The sequence below is a fragment of the Vitis vinifera genome, chromosome 15 (genome assembly GCF_030704535.1).
Source record: "Vitis vinifera cultivar Pinot Noir 40024 chromosome 15, ASM3070453v1".
Taxonomy (NCBI): domain Eukaryota; kingdom Viridiplantae; phylum Streptophyta; class Magnoliopsida; order Vitales; family Vitaceae; genus Vitis; species Vitis vinifera.
The window spans coordinates 859609-883985 of record NC_081819.1 but is presented as its reverse complement, the minus strand read 5'-3'; the positions used below and the strand labels follow the sequence as shown (position 1 = coordinate 883985).

The following is a 24377-nucleotide window of genomic DNA, read 5'->3' as shown; positions in this document are numbered from 1 at the left end:
AAACCTATTCCCAAGCTTGGCAAAGGGCTATGAAGTCCTCCAAAACTCGGATTCTTCATGTATTTGAGTGTCAACTTACATTGCCATGGATTGCACAAAATTCTCCCTCATTCTTTGCTTGTTTCAATGATAAAAAAGCTACCAAAAACACCAAAACTAGTCAAAAACTGATTAGGAACCCTTGCCAAGTTCCTTAATGTGCCAATTGAGTTAAAAAGTATTAACTACTACTCAAAAGTGTTTAAAATAGTTAATTTCAAGCTATAAAAGAGCACTTTTTGAGTAGCAGTCACTCTCCCCAATTGACACATTGCTAGTACCTTAGCAATGAAGGAGAGATAAAGAAAAACAGATATTAAAATAATTTACAAAATCATGCTAATCACTCTAAAAAATTTTCAAGTGGCATGATGTGGATCATACTCTCTCATGGAACATCAAAGAGGCAAAACCCAACCTTTAACAAAAGTCATCAAATATCTTACTTAATCACAATTTATAAAGAGTAGGCATTATGCAAATTTAAGCATCAAAAGAATTTCCACTCCCAAAGGTCCAATCCTTACTCTTTCACAAAAAACTAAGTGTTAAGCTTATTAGTTTTCGATTATAGTATGTAAAACTATTCTCTCCCCTCAACGTAGTTCTTTCTCAAACCTTAGCAAACTGACCAACCTCCAATAGGCTAAGAACGCACCTCTTTTATTTCATAATTTTTTTTTCATTGTAGGAGTGCAATGCTAAAGGTATTGTTTTCTAAAGTGTCCATGTAATGGGGATCCATTGATGACTCCCAACCAATCAAGGTTTAGGGCATCAAGCTTTAAGGATCTTTCGACCACTAACTCCTCAGATTTCACCCCATATTTTTTATTAAATTCAATACCTAAGCACCTACAATATGTTAAACTCCACCTATTCACTCTTGTAATGAGCATTGAGGTCGGTGACTCCCAACTAATAAAGGCTTAGGACACCGGGTTTTAAAGAATTTTTTCATATACCCCTCGGACCTTGCTCGGGTTTTAAGGCAAGTGAAACACTTTGTTTTTTTTTTTTTTTTTTGAAGGCTCGTTGGCCTTTTATAAGGTGTCCTAACACTAATAAAACGAGGTCAAAGGTACCAAGTCAAAATTTTCCTATGTTCAGGAGGTAAGATAGTTTTTTCATCTTATAACCGGAACCTAATGTGCACAGTGTGTGTGATAAGATTAAAGTGGAAGAAACAAGGTTGAGTTCAATAGGAGTTTCAATATTTCATCAACCTCAATAAGCATAATACAAATTCTAAGATTCAAGTAAAAAGGCAAGAACTCAATTTCTCCCATTTCATTTTGAGAATTTTTCCTTAATAACCATGGAGAGTAGAGTAAAAACTTTTAAAATTAAGCAAAAAGTAACTAAATTAAAAAATTAACCTAGCATTATTAACAATACTTCCTTCCTCAACTCTCTCCCCCCAACCAAGATCAACATTGCCCTCAATGTGTGGAGAGCAATTGAAAATAAATGGAGGAAGTGGTACATCCTGAGTGAAATGGAGTTTGAGTCGTATAGGAGAAACCACATGAGTAAAAAAAAAAGAGTAATAAGTAGAGGAAATAGAAAAATGCCAAGTATAATAAAAAATGATGTCTATATATTAATATGAGAAAGTATAATATGAGATATCATCAGGTAATACATCCAATACCAGAATATAAAGCATCAAAACAAGGAACAATCTCCACTAATATAATATGTAAATACAATAAGATAAAGAGATGTCCTATGATCAAGTAGTGGGAGCCTCGGGTGGAGATAATGCATCCTCAAGTGTAGCTGTGACTGTGTCAACTGTATGAGGCTCATCCTGAGGATCAATTGAAGCAATGGCATTTATGGTGGCTTCCTGAGGTGGCAGGATCTTGACATCTGCTGTGGTAGTGTCCTCAACTGGAATAGTATCCTCAACTGGAGCTAAAGGCTCTAATGATGGAGGAAGGTCAGGCTGAGGTGGAGGCAGATGACCCAAGTGCTGTTGGATTTGGTGAAGTATAGTAGTATGCTAGTTTTACTGGGAACGCATCTCAACCATCTGCTGGAAGAGAGCGGCATGTGTGGTGGACAGTGTCTGTAAGGTAGCTACAAGGCCACAAAATTCCGAAGTAGAGATGGTGATGGAAGGCTTAGATGTAGTAGGGGCAACTGATGGAACAGTAGGAGTCAAAGGGGGAGCAGTAGAAACAACCTCAGGCATGGGCATTGGTGGTGCTGAAGTAGGTGATGTAGGGGCAGATGGTATAGTCTCTGTCAGAAGCTCGCCCTACTCTGTAGGTACTGGAGTAGACTATGCCTGCTCCGTCTGTGGGGGCTCTAGAGGTGCTACCATGGGATGAGCTCTTGGAGGTGCAAAATAGCCTACCAACTGATTCCATTTGTCAAGAGTGAATCGCTCTTGACAAATGCGGCGGCGCTCGTGCTGAGGCTTAGTAGGAAAACCCATATGCTCCAAGATCTAGCAAAGCAACCTTGAGAATAGCAATGGAATGGTGTCTGCCCTCTGAAGCTTCTTCCTATGGACCTTCTCATCAAAGTGGACGAGGGAGGCCATGATCAAGTGGTGTGGGCCAAAGTAGAAGCCTTCTGATATGAGAAACAAAACATCCAAGATAGCTCATTGCCTCTGTACTGAATGCTATAGGGGAAAGAGGTTGGAGCATAGCACCACATCTACGAGGAGCATCCCAAGTGGAAGCACTTTCCGAAGAAGGATCAAATCTGTAGAGGTTCCCCTGGATAAAATGCGGACCATGTCCCTTTAATATACTGGGGACCACTGGCAGAAAGCAGATGGGTAAACTGGCTCGAAAGAAATCTGTAGAGCCTTTGCAATATCTCTGGCCTCGAGAATACCATGATGTCCATCAATGGTGAAGTGAATCGAGGTAGGACTCGGGACACCACGAGTAGTCATGGACTGGTAAAAGTCTAATGCTACTCTGGGATAAAAGAACTCATGAGGAGTCATAAGCTGCTTAAGATAGTACCTCTGCAATAGGCCATAAGAGTCTCGGAGTTTAGGCTTCTGTCAGAAGGCTTCCTAATCAAAATAGAACTCCGAGTGGAAATGTCTCGATCTACAATTTGAGTTGCCCTCAATGGGCGGTGCTGTGAGCATCGCGCGTTTGATAATAGACCCTGGTGACATAACGGAAGGAAACTCAGAATTTGCAGGAGCACAAGCATGTGTAGCTATAGGAGGCTCAGGCTGTGAAGCTCTGGATGACTCGCTTGGGCCTAAAATCCTGGCCTTCTTAGCAGGAGGGCGCCGCACTGAACTCTGAGGGTGTGAAGCAGTCGCCCCTTGTGTAGTAGATGGTCTCCTAGTCTCATACCTGCGCGAAGGAGCAGAAGATGAGAGACTAGTGGGCACTCCACCCTCAGAAGAGGGAATCTATGGGGCCTCTATGGTGGCCTCCGGAGGTGGCGAATCACGAGGCACCCAAGCAGAGGAGGCTCTCTGCCTTAGAGAGTGACTCTACGAAGGGGTAGCAAGGGCTCCTCGGGTTTGTGCCATATGGAAATGGAGAAATAGGCCTCGAGTCCCTGCTCCAAGGGGGGTGTTGAATGGGAGAGGGACGGAGGAGTGAGATGCGAGGGGGAGGGGGAGGGGAGGACGTATGAACAGAGGGTGGAACCAAAACAGAGGCACGGGGTGACACTATGAAGAGGCCACAAGGTGGCATAGAGATTCGCAATGGGAGGGTGCTTGAGAAATGGGGGGAAATTGGGGAGTTAGGGTTCGGGAGGTATTTAAAAATAAATTGGCAAGAGTGTTTTGCACAATGTTGGGTGTGCGAAATGGGTTCGCAGACCCCTTAGATTTTCACACAATCAATTTAAAATTCGTAAACCCCTTAGATTTTCGTATAGTGTGCGAACTGGTGTTGGATGTGCGAAATGTAATTTAAAGGGCTCAAAACTGGCAATAGTTGACCTTACTATTTGAGAAAGGTTTCGCATACCCTGCGAAATTTTCTCAAGGGTGTTCAAAATGCCTTGGTGAATTTTTTTCTTTAGGGTTTTTCATCTGCCAGGAATGTTTAAGGACATGCCCAACTGTTTTGAAGTCCCCCTTGAAATTGATCATCAAAAACCTAAGTTAAATCAAACCAAAATGAAATTAAAGTGAGAAATCAGAATCAAAACAAGTTACAATACAAGAAAACTCTCAAATAAAAAATAAAACAAAAAGATATGGACTTGATATTCTTTAGAAAGACTAAGTCCATTCAAAAACTGGTCTTGTCAAGTTTGATGTAGATCAAGGAGGATGAATTCCTCATTGTCACGAGAAAAAGGCTCCACAAAGGGCTTGAGACAATGGCCATTCACTTTGAAGCTATTAGTGCTGTTGGAGTTGAGTAGTTCTACTATTTCATTTGAATGCACTTGGTGAATGGTAAAAGGACCTATCCACCTTGATTTCAACTTGCCTGGAAAGATGTGGAGCTTAGAGTCATAGAGCAAGACTCTTTGTCCCTTTTGAAAATCTTTGCGAGAAACCAACTGATCATGCCACCTCTTCAATCTCTCTTTTGAAATTTTTGAATTGATGTAGGCATCATTTCTCAGTTCCTCCAACTCACTGAGGTCTAAGAACCTCTTCATCCCAATTCTGCTCAAATCCATGTTAAGCTTCTTGATTGCCCACCAAGCCTTGTATTCCAATTCCACAGGGAGATGGCATGCTTTGCCATAGACTAGGCGATAAGGAGACATCCCAAGAATGGTCTTGTAAGCTGTTCTAGATGCCCATAATGAATCAAGGAGCTTGGCAGACCAATCTTTTCTGTTTGTGTTCACCACCTTCATCAATATGTTTTAAATCTCCTGGTTTGCTAACTCAACTTGCCCACTAGTTTGAGGGTGGTAAGGTGTAGCTACCTTATGCTTCACCCCATACTTGGCTAGGAGAGTTTCAAAATGCTTGTTGCAAAAATAAGTACCCTCATCACTAATTATGGCTTTGGTCACCCCAAATCTTGAGAAGATGTTTTTCTTGAGAAACTTAAAAACCACTCTATGGTCATTGTGCTTGCATGGGACTGCCTCAACCCAGTTAGAAAAATAATCTACTCCCACCAAGATGTAAGAGTAGCCAAAAGACATAGAGAATGGTCCCATGAAGTCAATGCCCCAAACATAAAAAAGATCAACTATTAAAATGTGGTTCAAAGGCATCATGTTCCTGCGTGTCAACTTACCAATCCTCTGGCATCGATCACAACTCTTACACATGGTGTGGGCATCTTTGAAAAGTGATGGCCAACAGAAACCCGATTGCAACACACTCATGGTTGTCTTTTGATAAGCAAAGTGGCCTCTAGATGCATTTTCATGGCAATGATTGAGGATCCCCTATTGCTCTTCTTTAGGAACACACTTCCTTATTATCTAATCCGCACAATACTTGAATAGAAAGGACTCTTCCCAATAGTAGGCATGAATTTTTGCAAAGAAGTGCTTCTTATCTTATGCTTTCCACTCACTTGGAACTTCTCTTAGGACTAGGTAGTTAGCAATGTGAGCATACCAAGGAGCAACTTCCACCAACATGATAGACTCCTCTAGAAAATCATCATTGATGGGCAAACCATGGGAATTATGTGTGATAGCTAGCCTTGAAAGGTGGTCTGCTACCATATTCTCCACTCATTTCTTGTCTTTGATCTAGAGATTGAACTCTTGAAGCAAGAGGATCCATCTAATTAGCTTTGCTTTAGCATCTTACTTAGTCAACAGATACTTCAAAGCAGATTGATCAGTGAAAACCACAATGAAGGACCCCACCAAGTAAGCATGAAACTTATCCAAGGCAAAAACTACAGCAAACAATTCTTTCTTAGTGGTTATGTAGTTTCTTTCCGCCTCATTCAATGTCTTACTCGCGTAGTAGATCACATAGGGTTTTCCATCTTCACTTTTCCCAAGAATAGCTCCTATGGCAAAGTCACTGGCATCACACATTACCTCAAAGGGCAGTTGCTAGTTGGGAGCCCTTACTATTAGTGCGGTTGTCAGAAATAGCTTCAATTCTTCAAAACTCCTTTGGCATCTATTATCCCATATGAATTTAGCATCCTTCACCAATAGTTCACAAAGAGGCCTTGCAAGCTTAGAGAAATCCTTGATAAACCTCCTATAGAACCTGGCATGGCCAAGGAATTACCTTACTCCTTTGACATTTGTTGGGGATGGCAAATTGACAATGAGTTCAACCTTTGCTTTGTCAACTTCAATGACTTGCTTGGAGATGATGTGCCCAAGGACAATCCATTGTTATACCATGAAATGGCATTTATCCCAGTTAAGCACTAAGTCTTTCTCAATGCATCAGTTCAGAACAACTTCTAGGTTGACCAAGCATTCATCAAATGCACTTCCATATATGATGATATCATCCATAAAGACTTCCATAATACGCTCCACCATATCACTGAAAATGTTTAACATGCATCTTTGGAAAGTTGCGGGTGCATTGCATAAGCTGAAAGGCATTCTCCTATATGCATAGGTGCCAAATGGGCACATGAAAGTGGTCTTCTCCTGGTCTTCGACATCAATTTCTATTTGAAAGTACCCAGAGTAGCCATCCAAGAAACAATAAAAATGATGCCCAGAGACCTTCTCAAGGACTTGATCAATAAAGGGCAACGGGAAATGGTCCTTCCTTGTCACTGCATTTAATCTCCTGTAGTCGATACACACCCTCCAACCTGTAGTGAGGTGTGTAGAGACATCTTCTCCCTTATCATTTTGCACCACCGTGATCCCAAACTTCTTTGGCACAACTTGAGTAGGACTCACCCATGGGCTATCTGATATGGGGTAGATAATATCGGCCCAAAGCAGCTTAAGAACTTCAGCTCGCACCACCTCTTGCATGTGAGGGTTCAACCTTCTCTAAGGTTGACGAATTAACTTAGCTTCATTCTTCATGTAAATATGATGGGTGTAGACTAAAAGGGTGATCCCTTTCAAATAAAAAATTTGTCACCCTATTGCCTTCTTACATCTTCTAAGGACTTCAAGTAGACAATCCTCCTGATGAATGGTAAGAGCTGAAGATATAACAATAGGGCACTGCTTGTCTTCTTCCAAGTATGCATACTTAAACTCTGTCTGTGGGTAGTGGCTTAAGAATAAGCTTTGGGGGCTTCTCCTTAGCAGCTCTTTATGTCTTCTCCTCATTGAACAAAGGTAGAATTTCTTCTCTCCTCCTCTAAAGAGACAGGGTAGCAAGCAAATCTGAGGGTTTAGGTAACCCTTCATCAAGATCCCCAAGACTCTCAATCAAATCCTCCAGCATTCTTTGATCACAATGCTCCTCAACTAAAGTGTCAATCATGCACACTTCCTCTGGACCTTCTTCTTCTTCCGGATGGATATGTTTCTTGCACAAATGGAAGATGTTGAGCTCTAATGTCATGTTGCCAAACGCGAGTTGCATGACTCCGTTCCTACAATTGATGATTGCATTTGATGTAGCTAGAAATGGTCTTCCAAGTATGATAGGAACATAATTAGTTCCTTTGACAACCGGATCCGTATCAAGAACAACAAAATCCACTGGATAGTAGAATTTGTCAACTTGAACCAAGACATCTTTGATCATCCCTCTTGGAATCTTCACTGATCTATCTGCCAGAGATAGAGTGATGGATGTTGGCTTTAACTCTCCAAGTCCCAACTGCTTGTAGACAGAGTAGGGTAGCAAATTCACACTTGCTTCTAAGTCCAACAAAGTTTTCTCCACACAAGTCCCTCCAATACGCACTAAGATGGTAGGGCAACCTTGATCTTTGTACTTCACTGGAGACTTGCACTGTATGATGGCACTCACTTGCTCAATCAAGAAGGCTTTCTTGTTCACACTAAACCCTCTCTTTACAATGCACAAGTCATTTAAGAATTTTGCATATGTCGGCACTTGTTTGATCATGTGTAGCAAAGGGATATTGACCTTCACTTGCCTCAACACTTCAAAAAATTCTGATGCATTATTGGTTCCCTTTTAGCCATGCAAAGCTTGGGGGAAAGGTGGAGGCATGTGTTTCTTCATCATATCTTCCTTGATGACTATCCTCTCGGGTTCTTCATCCACACTAGAATCATGGTCATTTTTCTTTGTACTTTTCCCTTTTCTCTTTCCTTTAATTTCCTCACTTTTTCCTTTTTCTGCTACACTCTCTCCATCATGCTTTGGCTTGGATGTGGGCTGATCAACCTCTTTACCACTCCTCAAGGTGATAACTGCTTTGAATTCTCTCACCTTTGAAGATTCTCCCTCTTGAGCCTCCACTTCATGGATACCCTTAGGATTTTGATGAGGTTGAGAAGGAAACTTTCCTTTCTCTTACACTGTGTTGAGGTTGATAAGCCTTGAGATTGCGTATTAGACATTGTCTATCTTCTGAGATAGAACATTTTGCATCTTATCCATCATTTTGTTCAATGTACTCTCCAAACTGTCAATTCTCTTATTCAATTTGGCATTGATGGACTTCTGATCTCCCACAAAGTCTCCCACAACCTTGCTAAGGTTCATAATAGCTTGTTCAAGATTCGAGACTTGCTGAGGTGCTTGAGCAGGTTGTGTGTACTGAGGTGGCTTTGGTTTCCAAGAGAAATTTGGATGGTTCCTCCAATTTGAATTGTAGGTGTTGCCATATGAAGCATTGTTATTAGGCTTGAATTGACCAATAACATTTGCTTGATCACCAAACATCTCTCTCACTGCTAGAATGGTAGGACACTCCTCCACCAAGTGCTAATAAGATTGACAAATGGAACAAGGCATAGCTTGCACTGATGTCTTAGAAATGGCTTGCACTTCTTGTACCTTCTTCATTTCTAGCTCTTCTAATCTCCTTACCATAGCTGCAACCTTTGCCTTCATGTTAATGTCTTCATTCAAAACATACATCCCACCCTTAGCATTAGGTTGAGACTTCATTCTTCCCACCTCTCTAGCGTTTGGTTCATCCCATCGCCTTGAAACTTCAGCCACATAACTCAAAAAGTCCACGGCTTCCTTCGGATTCGCACTCATGAAGTCTTCTCCACACATAGTTTCTAGTAGTTGCTTTATTGAAGAAAACATACCATCGTAAAAATAGCTCACTAAGAGCCATGTGTCAAAGCCATGGTGAGGACAAGCATTAATAGCTTCCATGTACCTCTCCCAACACTCATAGAATTTCTCATTCTCTTTAGCTAAGAAGTTCAAAATTTGCCTTTTCAAACCATTGGTCCTATGAGTAGGGAAGAACTTCTTGAGAAACTTGGCTTGCAAATCAGTCCAAGTTCGGATACTCCTTAGCCTTAGAGAATTGAGCCAAATCTTGGCCTTATCCTTCAAGGTGAAAGGAAATAGCTTGAGCCTCATCAAAGCAATTGAAGCTCCTCCTTCTTGGAATGTATTACAAACCTCCTTGAATTCCTTAACATGCGAGTAGGGATTCTCACTTTCCATCCCATGGAAAGTAGGTAGGAGTGGCACAACGTGAGGTCGGATTACTAGCTACTCAGTGGGAGGCACTATGCATGAAGGTGCACTCATACGAGGTGGATGCATGTGGTCCCTCATGGATCGGTATGCATCGAAATTATCCTCTTGACCATGTTAGCTATTTTGGTCTTCAGGTGGAACATCCATGATGTTCAAGCACACTTCCAACTCAGTTTCTTGAGGAGTTTCAATCTTCACAAGTCTTCCCTCAATATCTCTTATCCAATAGGGCATGCACAACTAGAGATCACTGAAACAAAAACAAAGAAAACAAAAGAAATACAATTCTAGGAAGAGGTTAAGATTAGATAAAAACTAAATAAAAGATAAGCTAAAATAGAGACAAAGAAAAAGAATTTGTAAAAGAAAAATCACCAAACTTGTGATGAAGATCACAAGTATTCACCAAAAGTAATGTCAATGTACTTTTGCACCATCCCCGACAATGGCGCCATTTGATTATTGCGCCAGACGGGTGTTATCAACAAAATTTATAAAACCTAAATCACCTTACACTAGGTTAGCATGGCTACTATAGTAGAGTGGCTCTAAGATCGTCCACAGGGATGGGTTTTCTTCGTACAAGTGACTTTAGTGAAGGTAATGAAATGGTGTTTTTCCTTATGAAAATTAGCTTTTAAAGAAAATGGAATTGTGGTTGAAAAAGTTGGTTTTAAGTTAAGCAAAAATAGCAATTGAAGTTAACTACAAAGAGAATGTCTCTTGGAGCTTTAGGTCACTAGGATCGGGTTCCTTAGGCAAATTGGGAGATTCTGGATCTTCTCCTCACATTGGGGACAATAACATAAAGGATGGTTATCTCTTGAACCGGTTTTGTATTTAGCAATTAAGATTTGATCCAAAGGGTTCATAAAAAAATGGTAGTTGCTTCCCATTAATGGCTTCAAACACTAAAGACCCTCACCTTGAACCACCTTCCAATGGCTCGTACTTGATAACTAATGAACATCCATGGATCTAGCAATAAGCATCATAGAATCCGGAAAGCTTACCAAGTATTGGCCATTCAAGGTGATTCTCACCTTGAACCACCTTCCAATGGCTCATACTTGATAACTAATGGACATCCATAGATCTAGCAATAAGCATCCATAGAATCCGGAAAGCTTACCAAGTATTGGCCATTCAAGGTGATTCTAAGGGATTTAAAGCTAAACCTTGAAATAAAAACCATTAATGGTTAACAATTACCTTCATTTAAAGCAAGGAAAACTCTCACCTTTGTATCCGGGTCCTTCACCTAGTTTCCATCACTCCAAAAAAACGTAAAACTTAGCCACTCATCCCCTGAGAAATCATCCTCAGAGGTTGTTTGGCTAGAAAGAAAAATGAAAACAAAATGAGAAGGAAATGTAGAGCAAGGGCTCTGCATATTTCTTCCTACGGGAATTACAAGTGTCGTCCTTAAAATATTATACAAAAAGATATTTCTAGAGAGGTCTTTCCAACCCCCCCTTTATAATTCATAACCAAGAAATCCTATCATTGGTTGATTACAAGGAGAAAATAGTAATTTACACAAAAATCTGGAGATAAAAATCTAACGGAATCTGTGCACAAGAAGATTTCACAGACCATGCAAAATTTCGCATGGTGTGCGAAATTCATTTTTTTCTGCATTTTCTGGTTTCGCAGGGTGTGCAAAATTGTCCTTCACTTAGTCCTGTAGCTGCTCCTCCTCTTGATTTCGCATGCTATGCAAAATTTTTGCATAGACATGCGAAATTGCTACATGTTGAATTTTGTTCCTCTAGTTTTCTTCCTTGCATCTCTGATTGGCTTGGCAACCTATTCCCAAGCTTGGCAAAGGGCTATGAAGTGCTCCAAAACTCGGATTCTTCATGTATTTAAGCTTCAACTTGCATTGCCATGGATTGCACAAAATTCTCCCTCATTCTTTGCTTGTTTCAATGATAAAAAAGCTATCAAAAACACCAAAACTAGCCAAAAATTGATTAATAACCCTTGTCAGGTTCCTTAATGTGCCAATTGAGTTAAAAATTATTAACTACTACTCAAAAGTGTTTAAAACGGTTAATTTCAAGCTATAAAAGAGCACTTTTTGAGTAGTAATCAATCACCTTCCCATGCTATCCAAGGTAAACCTGAATTATAGAACAATATATCCATTGAATTACCATTGTCTCCAATTATTTCCTCTCAGTCTCAACTTTCCTTAACCCTTCCTAATATTTTAGTTAATGAACATCCCATGATCTGTAGACAAAAACTTTGTGAAAACCTAAACCTCCATAATGATATGACCTTTATTGCAACTACAAACATCTCTCTTGTTGAACCTAAAACCATTAAAATAGCCCTCAAGTTTGATAATTGGGTTCAAGCTATGAAAGAAGAACTCACTACCCTTAAAGACAACTAGACATGCATGGAGCTTGGTCCCAAAACCACAAAATGCCAATGTTATAGGTTCCAAACGGGTCTATGAGACTAAGTATCAGGAGGATGACACTATTGATAGGTTCAAAGCCTGACTAGTAGCGAAGGGTTTTATACAAATTCCTAGGCTAGACTTTGGTGAAACTTTTAGTCCTGTAATCAAGCAAACCACCATTTGCCTCATTATTTCTCTTGTAGTCCATTTCAAGGGGGTCCTTAAACAACTTGATGTCAAGAATGCTTTTCTTCATGGCTTCCTTCAAGAACAAGTCTACATGGAACAACCTCCAAGATTTGTGAATCTTCATTTTCCTAACCATGTTTGTCTTCTTCACAAATCTCTTTATGGTCTTAAATAAGCACCTCATGCTTGGTTTAAAAGGTTTTCTACATGCTTACTAACTAGTGGTTTTTCATGCAATAAGGTAGATCCTTCTCTATTTATTTATGATCATAACACTAAAATAATTTTACTCTTGGTTTATGTTGATGATGTTATTCTTACCTAAAATAGTCTACAACTAATCAATAAGTTGGTGTCTCATCTAAGCAAGGAATTTGCTCTCAAAGACCTTGGAAAACTTCATTATTTTTTAGGCATTGAAGTTAAGCATTTTCCAACTGGTCTCATCTTATCCTACAAATATGCCAAAGATCTCCTTACATAAACCCTTCAAATGACCATGAACCCACTGATGCCACTAAATACTGTCAACTTTGTGGTGCCCTTTAGTACCTCACTTTGATAAGACCTGATCTTACTCATGTTGTAAACTTAGCCTGTCAACAATTTCAAAACCCAACCAAGAAGGTTTTTCGTGTTATAAAATGCATACTTCGCTACATTAAAGGAACTTTAGAATATGGCCTTCGCCTTCGCTTCCTTTCTTAATTTACACAAACATTATCTGCTTTTTATGACGTAGATTGGGCTGGTTGTCCAACCATAAAAGAAGTACTATAGGGTATTATATTTTCTTGAGATCAAATTGCATATCCTAGTCATCTAAGAAGCAACCCATAGTATCACGTTTAAGTACAGAAACTGAATATAGAGATTTAGCTTCTACAGCAGCTGAAGTGACATGGATCACTTATCTTCTTCATGATCTTTGCATTCCTCTATCTCACACACCTTAGCTACTTTGTGAAAATATTAGTGCTTTTCATTTGACTCTAAACCGCATTCTCCATGCTCATACTAAATATATTGAACTTGATTACCATTTCATTCAAGAAAAAGTTGCTAAGGAGATTTGATCACTCACTATATGCCATACTTTCTCCAAATTATTGATATTCTCACTAAGCCATTACCATGAGAATTGTTCTTGAACTTTCAATTTAAGTTGGGCGTTCATCCTTTTCCACTTCCCAACTTGAGGTGGCTTGATAGAATCATTGACCTTACCAAATAAAGCAAAATGTAGATTGATGCCACAAATCAAGTAAATTCGGAATGAGAATCATTGACCTTGCTACAAATAAAGAAAATCTTTTGACAGCTAATTTCACCTTCATATCCATGTGATTTCCTTCCTTTAAAATTACTTCTCCTTACATAGTTTTGTTACCATTAGGCCTTAGTGTATATATATTTGGATAAGTCAACAAGTTTTTATATTGAGACATATCATTAGAAATATTTTATTCTACTCTTGATCTACTTGAATTTATTAATCTTCCATATTATTGTTAATCTCTTTATATAAAAAGGAAGACATATAATGAAATATTCATTCATTTTCTTTGTTAAAATTCTATTTTCTCCTTTCTTTATTTGCTTCTCTATCTACTTTATTTTCTCCTTCCTCGATTTCTTCTCTTTCTACTTTATTTTCTACAATACATTATTAACACAAGCATAATAGAGAGGAACGAGGCTATAACAAAGTCGAAAACCTAATTTATTTTCAAAGACATTTATGTAATAAGGTGAGTCATGATATAACTTTTTTTTTTTCATTTTCCATAATTTTATATGCTTTAATTTTATGTTATCATCCAATTTTTCATAACCTAAAGTTATATAAAAGAAAAAAAAAGGCTAGTAATTGAACAAATATTAACCTCATATAGTCATAAGCTATGTAATTATTATTTATGTTAAACTTATATACTCGAAAGCTATATGTTACAAATTAAAATCATACATAGCCAAAAGCTATGTAATTATTATTCATAACCAAAAGTTATAAAAACAACAATTTTAATATATTTTGTACAAATCAAAATCATACATAGCCAAAAATTATGTAATTATTATTTATTCATAACCAGAAGTTATGAAAATAAAATATTAACACTCTTTTCTACTATTTACAGGTTGTTGATTTTTTTTTATTATTATATAATATTTTTTAGATGTTTATCATTGAAAATTGAAAAAAAAAATGTAATGATAAAGACTTCTCATGATAGAGTTGCTAGGAATCTTAAATTGCTCTATTCCTTGGCCCTAGGGTGCATGCATCTATCCTAAGCTTCTCTAGATCTAAAGTAGTGGAAACCTATGACTATACAAACCATAACAATACTATATATAGAGGAGAAAGTTGCATACCTATGATATGGATGTTCCTGGATCAATTTCCATATGATGAAGATGTCGAGGAAGATTTTTAAACCGTAGAGAACACTATAGAGCTCATTTACTCAACAATCTTCTACTTAGTCTCTCCTATCATGGATCCTAGCATGAGAGAAGAGTGGGCTTCTCCTTCTCTCTCTCTCTTTCTAGAAGGTGGCTAGAGTTCTTCTATATGGAATTTTAGAACACTAAATAAGAAGAATGAAGCTCTGACCCCTTTGGGTCACCTAATCTAGTCCACTTAGATCCTAATTAATTAATTAGCTCGAATGAGCTTCAATTAATTAATTAGCCCAATTCAAAAAGACTATCCATGAGATCCTGTGTAACCTAATGTTTTGCCAAAACGCTCTTATACACACTTATGAATTACATACCTAAAATACCCTCAAAATATGTCTCACCATGAACTAGAAGCTCAAGTGAGGACCATTGGGACCCATAGGAAAATATTGACTCCCTCAAAATCCAATATGAAGTTGACTCAGCACTCCACTGAAGAGAGTTAATTGTACTCCAATATCCTATGAAATTACAATAAGCAAAGTTCAAGTCAATAACCTACTATTCATTGCATGTGGACTCCTATGAACTGGTGTCTATAATCTAATAAGGTAGTGCTATCAACCTGTTAAGATTACCTCTCCAATCCTTAAGTTATAGATCCTCCTATTATGTGATTAATTGACATACTTTAACTTTAAGGAACATATGTCAAATTTCATTAAAGTAATTACTGCAATCATAAATTTTATGATCACATGTTCATTAGATCACCCAGGGGGACACTCATCTCAGTCCCATGAGATATCATGGTGCCTCTATTGAGAAAAAAAAAAGTTGTTGTGACTAGCATCTATCAATAGTGACCTAATTCATAGGAAATATATGACCACTTTAGAGTCTTACTCATAGTAAAAAACTCCTATTAATTTTGGCACATGCTCAATACCTCTTAAGGTTAAGAATCCATGCAATATAGTATGTTTGTTGAAGTATGACAATCTTATAACCTTACGTTATGATTCATCATAAGTCCTGTCTAATATGTAATCATACACACTAGTGCAACTACCACGATAGCCCCATCCAGATGGCCAAGACAAGTCATCCGTCCAATTAGGAGGCAGTGCACTACAGTCCTTACTAGATTGCCCAAATCCATGAATCGACTATGAACAACTCATTATTTTGCAAAGAACTTATAACTTATATCTTCGTGCAACTCCTAATGCACCAAAGTCTTATACACTACAAGTGATATGAGCTAAATGATTAAATCAATGTCAATGCATAAAAAATGAGATAGCTTAGGGACAATGAAGTCTAACTTTGTTACATTATGTCTTCTTTTGGGGGCTCAATCCCAACGAGGACATTCTTGTAGATTTTTGTTTTTCAAATTTTATAAGTTAACTAATTTTGAATTATGAAGTTTGATTGGAAAGAGTATTATATATATATATATATATATATATATTTGAATTTATCCTAACAGTGAATAATATCTATTATAAAAAATAATAATATTATTACTTGCATTATAGATATTCATAAACCATAATAAATGGATAAGATTAAATAATAGTAAGATTGAATAATAACAATATTTTTATTTCTATATATTAAAGTTAATTTTAATATTAAATTAAAGAAATAAATAATGAGAGAGACAAAAGTGGGGTGTTAGAGTGTGGGTTCTTTTCCTTGCACTTTAGCACTTAATACTAAAAGAGAATATAATAAATAAATAAAAATGTGGAACAAGGCTAAGGCTCAAACTCAATTCTTCCATATGTAAAGGAAAGCTCTTTGCCAAATGAGCAAGTTTATATTTTTATAAATTCATGAAGTATTAAATGTTTTCCCCCTTTACTATAAATTTATGATTTTCTTTTACATATATTATTTATTGTTTATACTTCAAGTTTATATATGCTTCTGATTAAATTATTTCATATGTAGTTCTTAAACAATGTCAAACCTCACCAAATTTAAGTTTGTCGACCTTGATATCTTGGGAAAAAATTACCTATCATGGATATTGGATGTTGAAATCCATTTAGATCATCTTCAAAATATTTAATTGATTCATTAGAGAATCACTTCTAAGTTTTCTAATAGTTTTAGCTAGTGGTTTTGTAACATAGTTTTATGAATTTTAAACTTTTCTAAAGCTTCATCTTTGTTTTTTATTTATTACACAAGTAAATTTTGAATGATGATCAACAAATATAATAAAATATGTTTTTCCACTTATAGTTTCTATATTCTGATCATTAATATGGTAGTATGTACTAATTATAAGATTTAATCATTGATAACCACTAATTTAAAAGGCTTTTTAGTGAGCTTTTCTTTACGCTCAACTTTTACATTAACTAAAGATAAATGAATTGTTCTTTTTTGTATTAATTCTAAACATTTCGCTCTATCTAAAATATTTTTGTTTATATGGTTTAATTTACATAGCCAAGTATTATTCACATTTAAATCATCACATAAGAAGAATTTATATTATTATTATTATTATTATTATTATTCAAAATCCTTAAAGATACATCTTATCTTTATATAGCATTTCTCTAATAAATGTTCTAGTTTTTATATGATCATTTCATTAGATTCAAATACAATAAGAAAATCATGATAACAAAAATGCAAAATGAAATTATTTTTGGTGCTTGTAACTAAAGCACATTTTGAAAGGCAAGAGTCTTTCTAGAAGAAAGTTGAACATCAGTTGTTCCTTTGATAATATGTTTGTTCTAGTTTTATTCCTATGTAAACATTTTATCTTCTTTAGTGGTTTTATATGATTTAAACACACTCGCATGAAGAGTCACATGTGAAGGTGAATCTCAATGTTGGATTACATCTAGAGGGGGAGGGGGGTGAATAGGTGTTTTTGAACAATTTAGAAAGGTCTTCCAACACAATTTATCTAATTATAGAATTTTTCACAATTTTTTATTTCTCTTCAAATTCTTTCTAACACAGAGTAACAATCACATACAAATATAAATGCAATAACACTCTCCCGACAATTTTCAAATGCAAATGCTTTATCACTCCTCAACACAATTCATAAAAGCAATTTCTCATTAACATAATTTTTGATCTCTATTGAATATCTATATCAAAATAAACCAAAAAGCATATTGAAGATGTCCAATGGATAATCACACCTATTTTAACTCATTTTTCTTCCATTTAACATATATGCATAAGTATCAAATGAAAAGCTAAACTTAAAATTAATCAAGCATTAGAATAAGAGAAAGAGAGACAATGAAACTAGGATTTACATGGAAAACCTTCAAAGTGATAAAAAACCATGGGCCTACCACTGATAGAAAATGTCCACTATGAAGAACAAAAACTGAATACAAGATTTTACCTAACTCAAGCCTACTAAACCTTTCTGGACCACTTGACTAGCACCTTTCCACTTTCTGCTTCACACCTTCTTCATTCAGAGTACACTTGGAATCCATACCAAGCTCAATCTCGACCTTTTCTTAAATCCACACAAAAAGAAAATGGGTTTTCACCCAAACCTAATCAATTGAGTAAATGGGAGATGAATGAATAGTAAGAATCAACCAATTTTTTTTATTTAAGAAAATCCGTTTGGAAATCAAGGTGAAAAGAAGGGATTTTCTTGGCAACCAAACACCCTAAATTTGGAAAGAAAGGAGAGCACAAAGGGAATGACAACTAGTCTTTCTAGTGTTCTCTTTGCAGAATAGGAAGCAAGTTTTAGGTTTTTAAATGAAAGAAGCCCTTGATCCAATGGATGTGATATCATCAAGAAAGTGCAACCTGGATCGATTTGACTTGAAGCTAGATCAATCTTGGAACAGGGCATTTTGAACACTTAGTAAAAAATGCTTCCCAAGCCTTCCTAACTCTTTAAAAAATATATCAAGAAAAAACATTTAAATAATATGATTAATTCAATTCCATCCAACTCCAACCTCAACTACATACCTTGGTCTCTTCAGCAAATTCAATAACTTGATATTCATTAGGCAAGTAGTTTGAAGAAGAATTGAAAATTTGAGTTAGGAGACACTTAAGAATTTTGTCCGAAATTGCCAACCTATCTAAGCACTCACAACATGGATGTGGTATTGGAGTGAACCATCATCTACCATCTACATCCAAATTAAAGGTTTCTTATAGCACTACTAGAGCTAGTCTTCTTCCACATTATTCCTTTCTTACGGATTTGGTTAGTCCTTCTCCTAGCCCTTAGGATATCCACATATTTTAGCCTTTTAAACAATTTATTCATAGAAAAAGGGCTCTTGTTCCTTTACTCTTCTTAAAGTTTTCTTTCTTTCGAAAACCAACTTTACACTTTGAATTATAGCACGAAAAATAATACCTCCACCAATGTTGTCATCATCCCTTCACTTGAATTGCTCTCAAGTATACCAACCATTTTTCATGTAAATTGTTTATGAATGATACGGTGAAGAACATCAGCAACCTTTTTTTGGATGGAAATAAAATTAACTTTCCTATTCAAACATTCCAATTTTCCAGCTTCGAAGAAAAGATATCCTTCATAAAGGGAATAATGTGACTGGAGAAGAATGGGCTCGGTTTGTTAATGAAGACATTGTATAAATTAAAGACAAATATTCTTTTGTAAAACATCACATGGAGTTTGTCAGTATTCATCCCATGTTATGATTATTTATCATATTTTATTTTAAAATAAAATATGTCTTTGTATCGTGTAATCAAGCTATGTATGGAGTTGGTCAGTATCCATCACATGGACTTGTCCTCTAATCAGAATTAAAAAATTTAGGATGCGCGGATGTCGAAGTGCTGGAACCCCACGCGTGGTTTCAAAGTTTTCCTTTAAACCAGCTCCCCAAGGCATCACATGCACGATGTCTCAAACTGCACGATATCCACCGCCCTTTTTCTTGGCAATGTAAACAGTTGAGGGAGGTTGTTTTATTAGTACTTTTAGGATAAAAGTAGGGATTATTTCCTATGATTATCCAGAGTCCTATTTTGATTTTAAAAAAAAATCCTAAAATGAAATAGAATCAATCTCAAATCATATACGAGTATTATGTGATATTTTACTTAGAAATAGTCTATTTAACTTGTTACCCCAGGCTATGCATCATCTACATCATGTTGTTTGTTATTATACCACATCCAAATACATTGAAGGATGAAAGTAATTATGGATATATTGGTATTTTGATTTTATGGATATATTAAAAATATATTAATTGATATTTTGACACAAAATATTAGTAAATAAAATAATAATCAAAACTCATTAAAATGTTGAGAAAAACTTTAAAAAATGATATGAGAAGTAATGATAAATATTTTGAAATTGTTTCATTAAAGAAATTAATATATATGTTATGTACCATTTCATATTCGATAATAGTATCGTGTGTGTCGATAAAAAATATAAATTTTATAAGTATGTATTTATTATTAAGTTATATTAAATATTATTAAACAATAATATTGTGATATTTTATTATAATGTCTAATTTTAAAATATAATTAATATTAAAATTACAATTCATTTAATTCAATTATATTCAATCATATAAAATAAATGATAACATATGTATATGTATTTTTAATATTTATGTTTTTTATATTTAATTAATATATAAATGATATAAAAAATGTTAAGAAAATTATTATGATAATTTTTATATTTTTAGTCACTAATTAATTAAAATTTTAAAATAAAATAATTAAAATTAATTTATTTATTAAAATATTCTTTTAATATTTTGTTTTTGCGATGGTTTTGATATATATTTTGGTGCACTTAGTAAAATGAAAGTGTAGTTTGGGTCGTTGGTGAGCCAAGGTAGCATTTGTAAGTTTTGGCTTTTTTGTACCCAAAAGTAAATGATATATTTTTAATTACTTTTTAACCCTTTTGTAGACCCCCATTTTGGGAGGCATTTCTACAGCTTATTTTTTGCACGTGTCAATCTCTGATTGGCTATTATGGAATCAGGGTAGTGGGGTTGATGAACCAATAGGAGGTTGACACCTGGAAAGTGAGGAATCTTCTAGAAGGAGAGGAGCGTTTTTCTGTTATGAGTGTGGCCAACTGTAGAAGGGGGAGGTAGGGAATGCCGTTTTGGGAGAGATTTTTTTTCTATAGAGGATCCTCTGGCTTGAGGGGAGGTTTTGAGGGTAGTGTTTTTCATCGAAGAGAGGGAGAGATTAGCAAAGGTGTCTTGGTTACCATTTTCAGAGAGGTACCAGGGGAAGAGCCAAAGGTTGCTTTTTGGAGGGTGAGTTTCCTTGGAGCAGGGGTGTCTTCATAACCGGTTTTCAGAAGATATTTCTGGAGGTGAATAGCTTGGGTAGCAAGCTAGAATAAGGAAAAGGAGTTGTTGCCTGAGAAGGATTTTTTCCGTTGGCTGTTTTTGAGAGAGCTAGCGAGAGAGAGAAAAGCATTTTGGTGGCTGGTTTCTTGAGAGTAAGGAAAATTAAGAGAAAACAGAGGAGGAAGAGAGGTATTTCCAGGTAGTTTTCTTATCTGTTTCTATAGTTCTTTTGCTATCCACTATCCTCTCTGTATTGTTGAGTATCATTTAGCTATTTATGTGTGGATATCTTATGACCATTTTTATTGATTTCTGAGCATCCACTGGACTTGCTATGATTGCATCACCATCTGATTTTTCTGTGTTTGTATTGGAAGAAATAACGTGAGTATAGTCCAGATTTGTTGTGTGATGTCTGAAGGTCACTCTCGTGTCCTTTTAATTTAAATCCCTTCTCTCTCCCACTAGCTGGTAAGCTTGTTGATACTTTGTGAGATCAGGTTTTGCTTAATACACTCTCATTTCATCTATTCTTGCTTTGTTTTATCAATTTTTCTCTCTGCACTCCTCTGCATTTTGGTGTTTATCTATGGTGTTGTTTTGGTTGGAGCATCTCTATCTGAGAATGTAAATCCTGGGAGTGGAAGCTATGATTACAGACGTCCAATCTCTATGGAGTGTCCGAAGAGCATATTGAGTAGCTTGAGCCTGTATTGATATCTTATATCAGGGTTGGAGATAACAATCGGGTAACTATGCTCCAGAATATCACATGGCTTTTTAAGGTGTGGTCCATAGGGAGTTTCGAAAGAGTTTTGCCATCTGTAAGGATTTGCCCCGTCAATGTTGTTGATGGCAAAATTCCCCTACAGCAATAGTCGTCACGAGCAACGGAATCTTGATCAACGCATTGTATTAATTCCTCCTTCCTTCTGCAAAAAAGATGTCCGGATGGGTTGTCCGGACACACCCTCCGAAGATTAAGTTAGTATTTTGGAAGCTATTGGAAAATAGAGTTTTCCTTTGGGAGTGTTGCTCCATGATTTTCATGAAGGATGTTTATCCCTTTTCAGGATGTTTATCCCTTAGCAGGATGTTTATCCCTTTCTTTTCTTATTGCATATTCCTTACCTCCCTGAGAGCCTCCTTAGAGTTTATATATGAGTCAGAAAGTATGGTCTCGTTGTGCTAGCGGGTCCCATCGTCATGATTGCGACTCATAAGGTGGCGAAGCAATCATGACGTTTCTGGTGCGAGATGACAGTTGTCAGGAGGATATTTAGGAGGTGGATGTCGCCTCAATTTATGACTTTAAATATCTGGGATGTGTCAGGCAACCTGAGAAGACTTGGGAATGTCTTGTCGAATGTATCTTGCATTAAAGATGAGTGACAGCTCAAGAGACTTGGTCATCAGCATTGTCGGTGCTTTTTTATTGTGGGCGGAAATGGATCCGACGAATCGCGAGCGTCTGACGAGCCAAGCAGTCCGGGTAAGCGTCACTAGAGGATCCGAACATGTCTTTCCGGGGAAGTTGAATCGTCTTCCTCTCTCACCCGGTGACATGCGCCGACTGTGAAATATCCGGAGAAGATGGAATGTCGGCCGGACAGAATTCTGGATGTGAGATATCCGGGTGGAATGTTGGCGGAGAGGAATTCCGAATGTGAGATACCCGGGTGGAATGTCGGCGGAGAAGAATTCCGGATGTGAGATGTCCGGGTGGAATGAACGATGCCACGTGTCGCAAGGGGCCGTCTGCGTGTCTAAGGGAGAGGGAGCCACGTAGCAATTTTTAGGGAGGATCCCACAATGCCCCCTTTTATACCGCATGTTTGGCCCGGTCAGAAAAGGCGGGATAAAAAATGCTACCTTTTGTTGATATGCGGCCATCCGGATGGATGCTGCCTCTTTAGCCTCATCCGCCCAATCCAAGTGTCTTGCAAGTTCACCGTCTTCATTTCTTTGACCTTGGATGGCAGTTCGGGCTGTGGGCATACCCACTTCAGTTGGAATGACGACATCCATTCCGTATGCGAGGTCGAACGAGGTGTTCCCTGTTGGCCATCCGGGTGTGATCCGGTAGGCCCATAGGACGCCGGGTAGCTCTTCTACCCACTTTCCTTTGGCTTTTTCCAACCGTTTCTTCCACGCACTTAGTAAGGTTTTATTGGTCACTTCTGCTTGACCGTTGCTCTGAGGATACCGCGGCTGGGAATACAGGTTTTTGATGTGAAGTTCCGCGCAGAAATCTTTAAAGGTAGAACTATCAAACTGAGGGTCGTTGTCGGCTATGATCGCCTGAGGGATTCCAAATCGACACACTATATTTTTCCAGACAAACCTTGTGACGTCCTTGTCCTTGATGCTTGCGTAGGCTTCAACTTCTACCCTCTTGCTGAAATAATCGGTGGCAACGAGTAGAAACTTCTTCTGAGAGGCTGTAGTGGGTAAGGGTCCCATGATATCCATCCCCCATTGTGAGAAAGGCCAGGGGCTTGCTACTGAGTTTAATGTCTCCGCGGGCACATGCGGGATTGGCGCGTGTTTTTGGCATTTGTCGCACTTCCTTACATAGATCTTTGCGTCCTGCCTCATGGTGGGCCAATAATATCCTTGTGAATGCGCCCGATGCGCCAGGGTTCTGCCCCCTTGTTGTTGCTCTCTGGTATTTTTGGCTCTGGCCAACCGTACCACCGAACTGTGCCAGACGGGGGCATCACAGCCGGAATGGGCCAAGACCAGAGTGGCCTCCCTAGGATTCGAACTTGGGTGGCGACAAGGCTCTTACCCTAGGGCGTTGCCCTCCTGGTACCATCTGGGCTACTAAACGTCGGCCTTTTTTGCAACATTTGGGTGTTGCCACCATTTGTATCGGTGCCAAAGCGACCCGATTTTTGGCTCTGGTGCCAAAGCGACCCAGAGTGACGTCTTACCACCATTTGTATCGGTGCCAAAGCGACCCGATTTTTGGCTTTGGTGCCAAAGCGACCCAGAGTGACGTTTGGCCACCATTTGTATCAGTGCCAAAGCGACCCGATTTTTGGCTCTGGTGCCAAAGCAACCCAGAGTGACGTCTTGCAACCATTTGTATCGATGCCAAAGCGACCTGATTTTTGGCTCTGGTGCCAAAGTGACCCAGAGTGACGTCTGGCCACCATTTGTATCGGTGCCAAAGCGACCCGATTTTTTGCTCTGGTGCCAAAGCGACCCAGAGTGACGTCTTGCAACCATTTGTATCGGTGCCAAAGCGACCCGATTTTTGGCTCTGGTGCCAAAGCGACCCAGAGTGACGTCTGGCCACCATTTGTATCAGTGCCAAAGCGACCTGATTTTTGGCTCTGGTGCCAAAGTGACCCAGAGTGACGTCTTGCAACCATTTTTATCGGTGCCAAAGCGACCCGATTTTTGGCTCTGGTGCCAAAGCGACCCAGAGTGACGTCTGGCCACCATTTGTATCAGTGCC

The 24377-nt window shown here is 37.8% G+C and overlaps 1 protein-coding gene across 1 annotated transcript; it reads right to left on the bottom strand.

The window, feature by feature from the left end:
* Nucleotides 1-2800: 2800 nt before the first annotated feature.
* LOC104881750 (uncharacterized) lies at nucleotides 2801-23509 on the bottom strand. Its single transcript, XM_010662928.1, has 3 exons — nucleotides 22740-23509; nucleotides 3194-3377; nucleotides 2801-3031 (listed from the first exon to the last, which is right to left on the bottom strand). Exons 1-3 carry the CDS (start codon nucleotides 23507-23509, stop codon nucleotides 2801-2803), a joined length of 1185 nt encoding a protein of 394 aa, XP_010661230.1.
* Nucleotides 23510-24377: the final 868 nt, after the last annotated feature.

Coding starts and splice junctions, on each gene's coding strand:
- LOC104881750 (XM_010662928.1), bottom strand. CDS start 23,509: ATGAGGCAGGACGCAAAGATCTATGTAAGGAAGTGCGACAAATGCCAA. Junction 3,378..22,739: donor CTGACCGGGCCAAACATGCG/GTATAAAAGGGG, acceptor TCCTTCGCGCAG/GTATGAGACTAGGAGACCAT. Junction 3,032..3,193: donor CAAATTCTGAGTTTCCTTCC/GTTATGTCACCA, acceptor GGCCTATTGCAG/AGGTACTATCTTAAGCAGCT.